The sequence below is a fragment of the Oncorhynchus masou genome, chromosome 3, assembly GCF_036934945.1.
Source record: "Oncorhynchus masou masou isolate Uvic2021 chromosome 3, UVic_Omas_1.1, whole genome shotgun sequence".
NCBI classification, from domain to species: domain Eukaryota; kingdom Metazoa; phylum Chordata; class Actinopteri; order Salmoniformes; family Salmonidae; genus Oncorhynchus; species Oncorhynchus masou.
Genome location: NC_088214.1, coordinates 18011737 through 18027910, shown reverse-complemented (window position 1 = coordinate 18027910; position 16174 = coordinate 18011737). Strand labels below are relative to the sequence as shown.

The 16174-nt window shown below is 41.7% G+C and overlaps 1 protein-coding gene across 1 annotated transcript in view; it reads right to left on the bottom strand.

The window, feature by feature from the left end:
• Window positions 1-3388: 3388 nt before the first annotated feature.
• LOC135506873 (uncharacterized) overlaps window positions 3389-16174 on the bottom strand; it is a 38010-nt gene continuing 25224 nt past the window's right edge. Inside the window, exons 15-17 of the mRNA XM_064926287.1 lie at window positions 10387-10508; window positions 10129-10243; window positions 3389-9913 (exon numbers count right to left, since the gene is read on the bottom strand). Coding sequence (XP_064782359.1) covers window positions 8772-9913; window positions 10129-10243; window positions 10387-10508 — 1379 coding nt within the window. The 3' untranslated portion in view covers window positions 3389-8771. The remainder of the gene's footprint in view (window positions 9914-10128; window positions 10244-10386; window positions 10509-16174) is intronic.

The window sequence follows — 16174 nt, the reverse complement described above, 5'->3', positions numbered from 1 at the left end:
ATACCAGGCGGCGATGCAACCGGTCAGGATGATCTCTATGGTGCAGCTGTAGAACCTTTTGAGGATCTGGGGACCCATGCCAAATCTTTTCAGTCTCCTGATAGGGAAAAGGTGTTGCTGTGCCCTCTTTACGACTGTCTTGGTGTGTTTGGACCATGATAGTTTGTTGGTGATGTGGACACCAAGGAACTTGAAACTCTCGACCCGCTCCACGACAGCCCCGGCAATGTTAATGGGGGCCTGTTAGACCCGTCTTTTCCTGTAGTTCATGATCAACTCCTTTGTCTTGCTCACATTGAGGGAGAGGTTGTTGTCCTGGCACTACACTGCCAGGTCTCTAACCTCCTCCCTATAGGCTGTCTAATCGTTGTCGGTTATCAGGCTTACCACTGTTGTGTCGTCAACAAACTTAATGATGGTGTTGGAGTTGTGTTTGGCAACTCCGTCGTGGGTGAACAGGGAGTACAGGAGGGGACAAACCACACACCCTTGAGGGACCCCAGTGTTGAGGATCAGCATGGCAGATGTGTTGTTGCCTACCTTTACCACCTGGGGGCGGCCCGTAAGAAAGTCCAGGATCCAGTTGCAGAGAGAGGTGTTTAGTCCTAGAGTCCTTAGCTTTGTGATGAGCTTTGAGGGCACAATGGTGTTGAACAGTGAGCTGTAGTCAATGAACAGCATCCTCACATAGGTGTTCCTTTTGTCCAGGTGGGAAAGGGCAGTGTGGAGTGTGATTGAGATTGCATCGTCTGTAGATCTGTTTGGGCGGCATGCAAATTGGAATGGGTCTAGGATATCCAGGATGATGGTGTTGATGTGAGTCATGAACAGCCTTTCAAAGCACTTCATGGCTACCGACATGAATGCTACGGTGTGGTTACCTTTGCTTCCTTGGTCACAGGGACTATGGTGGCCAGCTCGAAACATGTAGGTATTACAGACTCAGCCAGGGACAGGTTGAAAATATCAGTGAAGACACTTGCCAGTTGTTCCGCGCATGCTTGGGTACCCATCCTAGTAATCTGTCTGGCCCTGTGGCTTTGTGAATGTTGACCTGCTAAATGTCTTGCTCACATCGGCTATGGAGAGCGTGCTCACATAGTCGTCCGGAACAGATGGTGCTCTCATGTGTCGTGACTTTGGCTATGCCGGATTAATTGATAAGACATGCTATTCTATAAAATAATGTATCCGTAATTAATATCACCTGATTGAGCTAATCATGTAAATGTAATTAACTAGAGTCAGGCACCACAAAATAATATTTATAGAGCTTTTATCTTCTGAATAAACTCTTAAAGACCTAGTAATATTTTACATCAATAGCAGTCAATATCAATCGTCATCTTACTTCCGTCTCATAATCTGAAAGTTGTAAATTCTTGGTTATCTGCAAGAACCCTGGCTGACAAGTTGAATCAGCAATACAAAATTGGGTTTAATGATTTTTTTACTAAATACCTAACTAATCACACAGAATTCACAAACACACAATTAATCATAACTTGATTACAAATTACGTCATAAAGGAAAACGTCCCTAGCGGGCGGAACAGATATGACAGCTTGTTACACAAAGGAAAAGGGGCTGGGTTGTTTGAAAAGTTTTATAGCCCATGTCCCTTCACAGAGGCGGGCCACTGAGTGAGCAGCCCTAACTTATGAAAACCCAATTCTCACATTTTAGAAGCTAAAATCACATTTCATCCCATCACAAATAATTTCATATTCAAACATTTAAATGGAACAACAATTCCAAAATGTTTTTGCAAATGTAACATCAGTAGGGTAGAGAGAGGAAAAATGGGGGAAGAGTTATTTATGACTGTCATAAACCTACCCCCCAGGCCAACGTCATGACACATGCATGCCACTAGGAGCACTGCTTCTGGATGAGCATTTTCTTGTGGCCTTAAACAGCTCGTTGAGTGCGGTCTTAGTGTCAGCATGGTGGTAAGTAGACGGCTACAAATAATATAGATGAGAACTCTCTTGATAGATAGTGTGGTCTACAGCTTATCATGAGGCACTCTACCTCAGGCGAGCACGTCGCATCGGTCTCGCTAAAGAAAAAATATTTGTTCAGTTTGAGGTGAGTAATTGCTGTTTTGATGTCCAGAAGCTCTTTTCGGTCATAGGAGATGGTAGCGGCAACATTATGTACGAAATAAGTTAAAAAAACAAGTTACAAAACACGCAATAAAACAAACAAAATATCACAGTTGGTTAGGAGCCCGTAAAACGGCAGCCATCCCCTCCGGCGCCATTATATATCCTTTCCATAAGTTTACATGTATGAAATGCCAACGCTATCGGCCTATAGTTTGGACTAGTAGGGTCTTTCTTCCTTGGTTTGTCGGCACTACTAAAGCCTGCTTTGAACTGTCAGGCAGTTTCCTCATTGTAAAAGCCCAATACTTTCCCCATTGCAGTGTCATTGAGATGAGCCATCATGATGTAAAACATCTCATCCTTCCCATGAGATCCTACCCCAGCTTTAGCTATTACTCCCTTAATCTCAGCCAAGGTAAAAGGAGCATTCAATGCATCCTCCACCACTTCTCTCTGTTCCAGGACCCCAGGATGTTCTCCGCTGCCCCTATTCTGTCAGATTACTTGAGCTGTGTACCTTCATAAATGCCTGAGGTAACATTTCTGCCTTCTCCAGATCTCTCACTGCAACAGCCTACCCACTTTTCTGCATTGGGAGATCCCAATCTCGTCTGACCCCACTCATCCTCTTAATTGCACTTCTGTTTAACTGGTGAGGTAAGTATTTGTTAGTGTAAATATGAGACTGCAACAGCCCTTCAAATTTGGCAGTTTAGCACTGGCAAGGCAAATACCAGGGTGTTTTCTAGGCCAATCGGCCACAAGATGGCAGTATGATTCCTTTTATGACGTTTGTCATCTTACAAACAGTTGTGACGAGATGTACGACCGACAGGAAGTGACTTTTCGTAGCAGGTTAGGAGAGCATTTTAGCTAACCCTAACCCTTTTCCTAACCTTAACCTAAGTGTCCTAACCTGCCACGTTAATTATCCTAACCTGCTAGGAAAAAGTCACTTCCGGTTGTAGCTGTACTCCCTCTAGTAAGAACCCAGGTATATCTATTGACTAAAGAGAGAAGACCTTAAAGACTTTGGATAGTCTGTTTTTAGTAAATATATATGGCTACATGCAGGGGAGAGTGTAATGCAGTGGCTCATATGGTTATCACTGTATAAAAGGCTATATGCATTGATAATGAACAACACACTGTGGTAAAATACAAAAACACTTTCTTCAACCATTTAAAAAAAGTAATGGTTCCTTATGAGTCTAATGATGCCTTCATGAACGATTGAACATAGGCGTCATCTCCACAGCCTAATGAAACCATTCTGAAACTGTGATATGGTATTTATTAAAGGATTGAAAGGGGATATAACTTATTTGACACACAGTTGGGAAACAAAACTAGTTTCATAGAACCTTCAAATAAACTGAATTTCATTATATATTTCAAGTAACTATTGCATAATACATGAATTATTGCTGATTTACATTGAGGTCCTTCTCTTTGGTTTTTAAAGGCATGTACATATATAAGTGAAGGTATTAGATATAAAGAGTATTGCATATTAGTGTGTAGAAGAAGAGAGCAAGTAGTGTTGATTGAGCTGCACGAGTGAATATGCATAACAGTAGTACTGATATACAGGTAACTGCCAAAATAAAGGAAGAACCAACATAAAGTGTTGTAATAGGGCGTTGAGCCACTACGAGCTAGAACAGCTTCAATGCACTTTGGCATAGATTCTGAACTCTATTGGAGGGATGTAACACTATTCCTCCATGAGAAATTCCATCATTTGTTGTTTTTATTGATGGTGGTGGAAAAGGCTGCCTCAGGCCCCGCTCCAGAATCTCCCATAATTGGGTTGAGATCTGGTGACTGAGACGGCCATGTCATATGGTTTACATCGTTTTCATACTCATCAAACATTCTGTGACCATTTGTGCCCTATGGATGGGGTCATTGTCATCCTATGGGGCATAGCCATGGTAGCCAAAACAATGTCCTGTTCAACATTTTTATACATAACCCTAAGCATGATGGGCTGTTTATTGCTTAATTAACACAGGAACCACACCTGTGTGGAAGCACCTGTTTTCAATATACCTTTGTATCCCTCATTTACTCAAGTGTTTCCATTACTTTGGCTGTTGCCTGTATCTTTGTGAGAATAAGTGAATCATGATTGCATGTGTGTCTGTGTGTGTATACAATAGGCAGGATTCCATTGACCCAGCTTTATTCGACAAAAGCAATGTCGCAACATTGTGACGTGTAATGGAAACATAGGAGACATTTCTAAAGACATTTTAAACGGTTCGACAGCGGTGGATTTTTATTTAGTCAAATGTCATTTATTGTTTAAGATTATGGTATTGCCAAATCATTTTTGAAGGTATGCAAGGAGCGAGATGTCACCTCGTAACTATAAAACTCCATTCTCAAAATGTGTATGAGTATGCTGATGGACACCCCGACACCCCTAACCACGGCTCTGGTTGTTCTCTGTGACTGATAGAGGCCCTCTCCTCCTGTTGACATTTTGGCCCTCTCACTACAGTGGAAGTCAATTGAATTTTATGTTATTTTGACTACAGGCCTGTTGTAGAACATGAAGCCTCGAAGCCTGACCCCACCGGTTTATACACCTGACCCCGACCATCCCACTACTAACACACTGTCATTGTTACTCCTCACGAGTTCCGGGGTGACTGAGGTAAAAACAAAGAATAAGAAAGAGAGTTAAGACTGTTCCTACCTTCACTCTGCACCAGCACAACCAAGCAGCAGCAAGCGATAATGCAAGAAACACCTAAACTTCCCCTGTTGACTTCCTACTCTCTCTTTCTCTCTTGCGTTCTCTTTCTATATATCTCCCTAATTATCTCCACCTCTGCTGATTGACAAATCAATGAACCAGTAAATCATACAAACTACCAATCATATCAATCTATTTCTCTTATCTATTTAGCCATTTACAATATGTAATGAGTCTCGATTAAGATGATCAGTTTTATAAAGTATCAGTGGTGTCAGTTTAGACAATGTTCACAGTAAAAGTGTAGTTTCCAGATGTAAAATGTAAAGTTGTATGAACATGTATAGCCTATTTGACTGAAATAAATATTTTATTGCCTAGTTTTGAGACTACAAAAGCCATTTTAAGGCAGCATAGTAACTTCAAAATATAACTCAGAAAATCCAAATGAATTTAGTTATTAACTTGACCTGATATGACTGTCCCTTGTGGCAAGAAGTGACATCCCAGATAGTCAAATACTAGACAACACATACTAAATGGCTCCTACAGTGCCTTGCGAAAGTATTCGGCCCCCTTGAACTTTGCGACCTTTTGCCACATTTCAGGCTTCAAACATAAAGATATAAAACTGTATTTCTTTGTGAAGAATCAACAAGTGGGACACAATCATGAAGTGGAACGACATTTATTGGATATTTCAAACTTTTTTAACAAATCAAAAACTGAAAAATTGGGCGTGCAAAACTATTCAGCCCCCTTAAGTTAATACTTTGTAGCGCCACCTTTTGCTGCGATTACAGCTGTAAGTCGCTTGGGGTATGTCTCTATCGGTTTTGCACATCGAGAGACTGAAATTTTTTCCCATTCCTCCTTGCAAAACAGCTCGAGCTCAGTGAGGTTGGATGGAGAGCATTTGTGAACAGCAGTTTTCAGTTCTTTCCACAGATTCTCAATTGGATTCAGGTCTGGACTTTGACTTGGCCATCCTAACACCTGGATATGTTTATTTTTGAACCATTCCATTGTAGATTTTACTTTATGTTTTGGATCATTGTCTTGTTGGAAGACAAATCTCCGTCCCAGTCTCAGGTCTTTTGCAGAATCCATCAGGTTATATTCCAGAATGGTCCTGTATTTGGCTCCATCCATCTTCCCATCAATTTTAACCATCTTCCCTGTCCCTGCTGAAGAAAAGCAGGCCCAAACCATGATGCTGCCACCATGTTTGACAGTGGGGATGGTGTGTTCAGGGTGATGCGCTGTGTTGCTTTTACGCCAAACATAACATTTTGCATTGTTGCCAAAAAGTTCAATTTTGGTTTCATCTGACCAGAGCACCTTCTTCCACATGTTTGGTGTGTCTCCCAGGTGGCTTGTGGCAAACAACACTTTTTATGGATATCTTTAAGAAATGGCTTTCTTCTTGCCACTCTTCCATAAAGGCCAGATTTGTGCAATATACGACTGATTGTTGTCCTATGGACAGAGTCTCCCACCTCAGCTGTAGATCTCTGCAGTTCATCCAGAGTGATCATGGGCCTCTTGGCTGCATCTCTGATCAGTCTTCTCCTTGTATGAGCTGAAAGATTAGAGGGACGGCCAGGTCTTGGTAGATTTGCAGTGGTCTGATACTCCTTCCATTTCAATATTATCGCTTGCACAGTGCTCCTTGGGATGTTTAAAGCTTGGGAAATCTTTTTGTATCCAAATCCGGCTTTAAACTTCTTCACAACAGTATCTCGGACCTGCCTGGTGTGTTCCTTGTTCTTCATGATGCTCTCTGCGCTTTTAACGGACCTCTGAGACTATCACAGTGCAGGTGCATTTATACGGAGACTTGATTACACACAGGTGGATTGTATTTATCATCATTAGTCATTTAGGTCAACATTGGATCATTAAGAGATCCTCACTGAACTTCTGGAGAGAGTTTGCCGCACTGAAAGTAAAGGGGCTGAATAATTTTGCACGCCCAATTTTTCAGTTTTTGATTTGTTAAAAAAGTTTGAAATATCCAATAAATGTCGTTCCACTTCATGATTGTGTCCCACTTGTTGTTGATTCTTCACAAAAAAATACAGTTTTATATCTTTATTTTTGAAGCCTGAAATGTGGCAAAAGGTCGCAAAGTTCAAGGGGGCCGAATACGTTCGCAAGGCACTGTATATAGAGTGCCTTTGGAAAGTATTCAGACCACTTGACTTTTTCCACATTTTGTTACCTTACAGCCTTGTTCTAAAATGTATTAAATCGTTTTTTCCCCTCATCAATCTACACACAATACCCCAAAATGACAAAGCAAAAACAGTTTTTAGAAATTGTAGCTAATTTATAAAATATAAAAAACTGAAATATGACATTTACATAAGGTCTCAGATCCTTTACTCAGTACTTTGTTGAAGCACCTTTGGCAGTGATTACAGCCTCGAGTCGTCTTGGGTATGCCGCTACAAGCTTGGCACAACTGTATTTGGGGGGTTTCTCCCATTCTTCTCTGCAGATCCATTCAAGCTCGGTCAGGTTGGATGGGGAGTGTTGCATCACAGCTATTTTCAGGTCTCTCCAGAGATTTTTGATCGGGTTCAAGTCCGGGCTCTGGCTGGGCCACTCAAGGACATTCAGAGACTTGTCCCAAAACCTCTCCTTAGTTGTCTTGGCTGTGTGCTTAGGGTCGTTGTCCTAATATAAGTTGACCCTTCACCCCAGTCTGAGGTCCTGAGCGCTCTGGAGCGGGTTTTCATCAAGGATCTCTCTGTACTTTGCTCCGTTCATCTTTGCCTCGATCCTGACTAATCTCCCAGTCCCTGTCGCTGAAAATCATCCCAACAGCATGCTGCCACCACCACCATGCTTCACCATAGGGATGGTTCCAGGTTTACTCCAGATGTCACGCTTGGCATTCAGGCCAAAGAGTTCAATCTTGGTTCCATTAGACGAGAGAATCTTGTTTCTCATGGTCTGAGAGTCTCCAAACTCCAAGCGGGCTGTCATGTGCCTTTTACTGAGGGGTGGCTTCCGTCTGGCCACTCTACCATAAAGGCCTGATTGGTGGAGGGCTGCAGAGATGGTTGTCCTTCTGGAAGGTTCTCCCATCTCCACAGAGGAACTCTAAAACTCTGAGTGACTATCGGGTTCTTGGTCACCTCCCTTTTGCCGGGCTGCAAGCTCTAGGAAGAGTCTTGGTGGTTCCAAACTTCTTCCATTTAAGAATGATGGAGGCCCGTGTGTTCTTGGGGACCTTCAATGCTTTAGAAATATTTTGGTACCCTTCCCCAGATCTATGCCTCGACACAATCCTGTCTCGGAGCTCTGGCATGCACTGTCCACTGTGGACATATAGACAGGTGTGTGCCTTTCCAAATCATGTCCAATCAATTGAATTTACCACAGGTGAAATCCAATGAAGTGGTAGAAACATCTCAAGGATGGTCAATGGAAACAGGATGTACTTGAGCTCAATTTCGAGTAACATAGAAAAAGGTCTGAATCCTTATTAAAATAAGGTCTGTTTTTATTTTTTATTTTACTTCGCAAAATCTAAAAATCTGTTTTCACTTTGTCATTATGGGGTACTTTGTGTAGATTGCTGAGATTTTTTAAACATTTAATCAATTTTAGAAAAAGGCTGTAACCTAACAAAATGTGGAAAAAGTCAAGGGGTCTGAATACTTTCCAAAGGCACTGTATTATTGATCTAAAAGCGCAGATTGACTTGATTATTAAATCAGTTTGATTGAATATAATATGGTTTTATGATTTTGTGGTAGAAATACACATTGTTACCAGTTGTAAATAAGTTGTTAAAATGAAAACGAGGAGCAGACAAGAGTCAAACATGAAAATCCTTTCACAAATCAATTGGAAGAAAAAGCTTATCAACATGTCTCAACATACTTTCTGTACCACATTTTCACATAGAAAGTGTTAAAGAAAAATGATATGATTATTAACTATTTGTTCCATCTGTTCTGAGACAACATTAAACTTGTTTGTGGATCCGCAGGGTATGTGGGTGCCCCGTATTGAGACACTGGACTCTCCCCTATGTGAGTTCTTTGATGTGACGTCATTTTGGAGCGCTGGGTGAAGCATTTCCCACACTGTGTGCACTTGTAGGGCTTCTCCCCAGTGTGGACCAGAGCATGTCTGATCAGGTTGCACTGCTGGGTAAAACTCCTGCCACACTGTTCACAGGTGTACGGTTTCTCTCCGGTGTGACTCCGTAGGTGTACTTTGAGCTCGCTGAAACGCTGGAAGCTCTTACCACAGAAGGTGCAGCTGAAACGCCTCTCGGTGGTGCCGCCTGATCTCCAATGAGTCCTCATTCTCTTCACCATGTTAAAACTACTGTGACTCAGGCTGTATCCAGAGAAGGTGGAGGTGGTGGCCATGTTTGACCCTGTCATGCACTCACTCAATCTCACTGTTGCTTCTGAAGCCCTGTATTGATGCTGCCTTGACTGTAGAGCTAAACTATTTCCTTCATTACTTGAGTTCAGCATCTCACTGCTCTGTCCCTCGGGCATCTGTTGTCTAGTCTCATCAGCCAATGTCCTGACATGTCTTGTCATGTGTTTTGCTGCACTGAACATGTTAGCATGTGGTTTCCATATAGAAGAGTGAAGCGATGGCCCCACTTCATCTATCATAGTAGGAACAGATGGCAGCCCACTATGAGATGGGACCATTGAGATATTCTGAGAGTACTCTTCTGTGGAATGAAAGGAGAAATCTGGGTGGCCATCAGGGTCAGTGTCTCTGCCTGGACCCACAGAGGTCCACAGCTGCCCATCAGACTCATCCATAACAAACTGGTCAGATCCTGTCAGGACCGTGGTCTGATCTAACTCCTCCTCTTTCTCATCCTTCACCATCACTAGGTCTAATGAGTCGTCATCCTCGTCTGGCCGGTGCTGCTCTGTACTGAACACCTCTGTAGATGCGAGCCGGGGTGTTCCTGGTTCCTCTGGACGATCAGAATTGGGGTAATGTACCACGGAGTCTCTGGGAGATATATTGGGTTGTGTGATGAAGTCCTCATCACAGTGCCGTTGCTCAAAGGATGGTGGTTTCCCAGGCTTGGAACCAGACTCTAATGATTTGGGGATCAACATAAATTAAACATTACAAAAGACCCATAACAGTTGCAAAACATGACTGCTTTAGAACTGACTGTGTGTCCATGCGCTACATATGCCAGAACACAAAACACCCAACCCCAATGCAGCGATTTGGAATGTGCATACCACCACACCCACACAGTCTTCCATAGACAGACAGAGCAGTAGCCCTTATGGTCACACCCACCCTCTCCAGTGATCCTGAGCTCTTCCTGAGGGTCAGTCTTCCACACATCCTCTGCTGTCTCCTCATCTTTGATCAGTATGGGTTCAGTCTCCACTCTCTGCTCCACATCAGTAGGCTGTAACAGGGAACTGCAATTATTACTCAGGACACACACCATGTCTAACACTTTTCATACTCATGAATCACACAAAAGCAATAAAATCTCTTGATAATCCAATATCAGAATTGATCATAGATGTAAAATGTGATGTATCACACCAGGGGTTGAGAGTCTTCTTCAACAGCCAGCTCTTCATCTCTGCACTGTGAGCTACTCCTCTGCCTGTTCAAAACAATCTTGACTGGATATGAAGATCTCTCTGATGCCATGGGGTAAAAACCTGGAAAATAATTGTATTCAATGAAATATCAGGGATAATCACACATTTTTGTCCCCAGTTGTTCCATGGTGCAATCAAATAGCTCTCAAGAACCCAAGGGGGCATAGCCAGTTTACAGCCAGTCCCCCTTTTGGGTTCTCAGCTGATGGGACGAACCACAGCTGGCTCCATATGAACTACAATTCCGATGCGCTGTTTAATCCCAACACACTGTCTACGCAAATATGCCTCACTTGCCATACGGTTTTGGAAACCTTCAGAACTTAACTTTTATAAGCGAGAAAGAATCTTTCAACTACGAAAGATACACTTACTATGCGCAGTTTAGCAAAGTTGCACCCGATTGATTTCACACACCGCCTCAGCTACCACACATCCTCACCTTGCTAGACACCACCGATCCATGTTTCATTTTCGTTTTGTCTTGATTATTTACACACCTGGTTTCCATTCCATTAATTATGTTCATTATTTAACCCTCTGATTTCCTTCTGTTTTGTGCGTTATTGTTTGTCATGTGGGTTCTCGTTGTTTGTGCTTTAGTTTATTGTATATGTTCCTTGTTGGAATCTTACCATTTATTGAGTAAATCGTGGATTATTACTCAGAACTGTGTCCTGCACCTGACTCTGCCTTTATTCAATTTTACCAACGGCCTCACAACTAATGGTTATGATTAATTATTCCTGGTATATACTACTGGTTATGATTCATTATTCCTGGTAGATACAAAATGATATGATTGCAGACAGAACCCAGAGAATGGGATGGTGCGATATTGAATTAGTCATATTTTGATAGGGTTGCATGCATGGAGATGTCAACGTCAGCCAGAGGTATACCCATGCTATAGATACAGTGGGGCAAAAAAGTATTTAGTCAGCCACCAATTGCAAGTTCTCCCACTTAAAAAGATGAGAGGCCTGTCATTTTTATCATAGGTACACTTCAACTATGACAGACAAAATTAGAAAGGATTTTTAATGAATTTATTTTCAAATTATGGTGGAAAATAAGTACTTGGTCAATAACAAAAGTTTATCTCAATACTTTGTTATATACCCTTTGTTGGCAATGACAGAGGTAAAACGTTTTCTGTAATTCTTCACAAGGTTTTTACACACTGTTGCTGGTATTTTGACTGGCTAGGCCACTCCAGGACCTTGAAATGCTTCTTACGAAGCCACTCCTTCGTTGCCCGGGCAGTGTGTTTGGGATCATTGTCATGCTGAAAGACCCAGCCACGTTTCATCTTCAATGCCCTTGCTGATGGAAGGAGGTTTTCACTCAAAATCTCACGATACATGGCCCCATTCATTCTTTCCTTTACACGGATCAGTCGTCCTGGTCCCTTTGCAGAAAAACAGCTCCAAAGCATGTTTCCACCCCCATTCTTCACAGTAGGTATGGTGTTCTTTGGATGCAACTCAGCATTCTTTGTCCTCCAAACACGACGAGTTGAGTTTTTACCAAAAATTTATTTTTTGGTTTCATCTGACCATATGACATTCTCCCAATCTTCTTCTGGATCATCCAAATGCTCTCTAGCAAACTTCAGACAGGCCTGGACATGTACTGGCTTAAGCAGGGGGACACGTCTGGCACTGCAGGATTTGAGTCCCTGGCGGCGTAGTGTGTTACTGATGGTAGGCTTTTTTACTTTTGTCCCAGCTCTCTGCAGGTCATTCACTAGGTCCCCAGTGTGGTTCTGGGATTTTTGCTCACCGTTCTTGTGATAATTTTGACCCCACGGGGTGAGATCTTGCATGGTGCCCCAGATCAAGGGAGATTATCAGTGTGCTTACCTATTGCAGATTCAGTCTTCCCAGCCTGGTGCAGGTCTACAATTTTGTTACTGGTGTCCTTTGACAGCTCTTTGGTCTTGGCAATAGTGGAGTTTGGAGTGTGACTGTTTGAGGTTGAGGACAGGTGTCTTTTATACTAATAACAAGTTCAAACAGATGCCATTAATACAGGTAACGAGTGGAGAACAAAGCAGCCTCTTAAAGAAGAAGTTACAGGTCTGTGAGAGCCAGAAATCTTGCTTGTTTGTAGGTGACCAAATACTTATTTTCCACCATAATTTGCAAATAAATTCATTAAAAATCCTACAATGTGATTTTCTGGAATTTTTTTCTCATTTTGTCTGTCATAGTTTAAGTGTACCCATGATTAAAATGTATTACCTGTATTAATGGCATCTCTCATCTTTTTAAGTGGGAGAACTTGCACAATTGATGGCTGACTAAATACTTTTTTGTCCCACTGTATACACCTAGCGAACTGAAATGTCATAATACAGCTAGTGCTATCTAAACTTGCGCTGGCAAACAAATCCATTACATTAGCTACCTAAATGTGAAGTAAACTCAACTGAGGAGTAAAAGAGAATGGAGACTTTTAACTGATTTTAAAAAATACTGTGTTGTGCTTGTTCACGAAGCACTCCTCACAAGCCGTTTGTATGTTTATTTGTTGGTGAGATGAAACTGCCAAAACCTGAAAGGTATTATTGTACATCAGAATTGCAACACAAGATTTTATTTTTAACTTTTATTTATTACAAAAAACACAAGGAAGGGGTAACATTAAAGTATTAGCACAGCAACTCCACTCCCACTTGTCTCCAATTCCACATACCAACCCTCAGCTTCCCTCAGCCAATCCCATCTATCTCTGCTGGTTACCCTCAGCCCATCCCATCCCAACCCTCAGCCCATCCCATCTATCTCTGCTGGCCACCCACTTCGTGTTTCTACGCATCACATATCTTTCAACTATGCTATGATGTTTAACGTACAATTTCAATCTATCTAATCGAATAGAATCTACAGATTGTGTGTTGAAGATAAATACTTTTACTGAGAGTATTAGTATATTATTAATTGACTGACCCGGTCTCTCCAGATCTCCTAACAGTACTATTTCTAGGGTCAATTTTAGATCAATGCTAGGTATTTTCAGCCATTCCTGAACCTGAGACCAGAAACAGGCTACCTGAGGGCAATACCAAAATAAATGCTCTATTGATTCTGTGTCCTCGCAACAAAATCTGCAGAGCTTCGATGATTTTATGACCCAAATATTCAACATTTTTTTGTTGGCAAGAATTCTATGTAATAATTTTAGCTGAAAAGCACAAAGTTTTGAATCTTGCGTTGTTTTATATATCAACTCATACACCCTGTACCATGGAATTGGTACATCAAAAATCTCTTCCCAACTATTTTGCAATCTGTATGGCACATTTGTCAACATCCTGGTCCTCAAAAGAAACTGGTATACTTTCCTATTTATGCTATTTTTATTCCTCCGCCAGTTTTGATCCTTTATATCGGGCAGACAGACCATTTCCCTACCTCCTCCCGCTGCCACCCGCCTCCTCCATTTTTGGGGCAATGCTGTAATCAATTGGTTGTACTCTTGGAATGAGCAGACCTTCTCGTACAATTCTGATAACTCCACGAAGGACATAACTCTACCATTACAATTTACAATATCATTTAAGAACAAAATACCCCTTTCAAACATCTTTCCTATTAATACAGGTATTTTATCAACCAGCACATTTAATTCAGCCATAATATTTGTTCTATCTTTTCAGGGGGATGAAATTGAAATTGTAGCCAGCTTTACAATGCTTGTTAGAAAAAGACAGATACTTTGAAAAAAGTATAATTTTCAATTAATCGAAAATGAGACATGGCAAACTGCACAAAGGCAAAAAGGCCATTTTTAAACAATGGATGAGCTTTTCTTATTAATCTACTTGAGAACCATTTAGGGTTCAAATAAAACTTTTGAATGAGTGAAGCTTTTAGAGGGAGGTTTAGTGCTTTTATATTTAATAATCTCAACCCACCCAATTCATATTCATTATATAGATAGGCTTGTTTTATTTTGTCTGGTTTAGCGTCCCAGATAAAGCAATTTGTTTTTGCTCATATGATTTGAAAAACGAATCATCAGGACTAGGCAGCGCCAAAAGTAAGTAAGTGAGTAAACTGAGATATGATTAAGGAGTTAATCAGGCCAATTTTTCCATATATAGACCTCTCCATGGTTGCAGGATCTTGTCTATTTTTACAAGTTTTCCATTGAAATTCATTGTGGAGAGCTTATTTATATCTTTTGTGATATGAATACCTGAGTATGTCTACTTCACCATCAGCCCATTTTATAGGTAAGCTGCAGAGTAATGTAAAAGTTGTATTTTTTAAGGGTCCAATAGGTTTTAGTCCAGAGAGTACAGAAAATTTATCTAGATTTTAATGAGACATTGCAGGGATCTAGCTTGCGGTCTTAAAATAAGACTTGAGTCATCGGCATACATGGACACCTTTGTTTTTAAGCCTTGGATTTCTAATCCTCTAATATTGCTATTAGATCTGATTTTAATAGCTAGCATTTTGATGGCCATAACGAATAGATAAGGTGACAGTGAACACCCTTGTTTAACTCCTCTTGACAATTCAAAACTCTCTGAGAAGGAGCCGTTATTTACTATTTTACACCTGGAGTTGCTATACATTATTTTTTACCCATTTTATTTACACTGCTCAAAAAAAATAAAGGGAACACTTAAACAACACGATGTAACTCCAAGTCAATCACACTTCTGTGAAATCAAACTGTCCACTTAGGAAGCAACACTGATTGACAATAAATTTCACATGCTGTTGTGCAAATGGAATAGACAACAGATGGAAATTATAGGCAATTAGCAAGACACCCCCAATAAAGGAGTGGTTCTGCAGGTGGTGACCACAGACCACTTCTCAGTTCCTATGCTTCCTGGCTGATGTTTTGGTCACTTTTGAATGCTGGCGGTGCTTTCACTGTAGTGGTAGCATAAGACAGAGTCTACAACCCACACAAGTGGCTCAGGTAGTGCAGCTCATGCAGGATGCCGTGGAGAACGTTCTGCTGCCTGAAACATCCTCCAGCATGACTGGTTTGGAGGTGGGTCAGTCATGGTGTGGGGTGGCATTTCTTTGGGGGGCCGCACAGCCCTCCATGTGCTCGCCAGAGGTAGCCTGACTGCCATTAGGTACCGAGATGAGATCCTCAGACGCCGTGTGAGACCATATGCTGGTGCGGTTGGCCCTGGGTTCCTCCTAATGCAAGACCATGCTAGACCTCATGTGGCTGGAGTGTGTTAGCAGTTCCTGCAAGAGAAAGGCATTGATGCTATGGACTGGCCCGCCCGTTCCCCAGACCTGAATCCAATTGAGCACCTCTGGGACATCATGTCTCACTCCATCCACCAACGCCACGTTGCACCACAGACTGTCCAGGAGTTGGCGGATGCTTTAGTCCAGGTCTGGGAGGAGATCCCTCAGGAGACCATCCGCCACCTCATCAGGAGCATGCCCAGGCATTGTAGGGAGGTCATACAGGCACATGGAGGCCACACACACTACTGAGCCTCATTTTGACTTGTTTTAAGGACATTGCATCAAAGTTGGATCAGCCTGTAGTGTGGTTTTCCACTTTAATTTTGAGTGTGACTCCAAATCCAGACCTCCATGGGTTGATAAATTTGATTTCCATTGATCATTTTTGTGTGATTTTGTTGTCAGCACATTCAACAATGTAAAGAAAAAAGTATTTAATAAGAATATTTCATTCATTCAGATCTAGGATGTGTTATTTTAGTGTTCCCT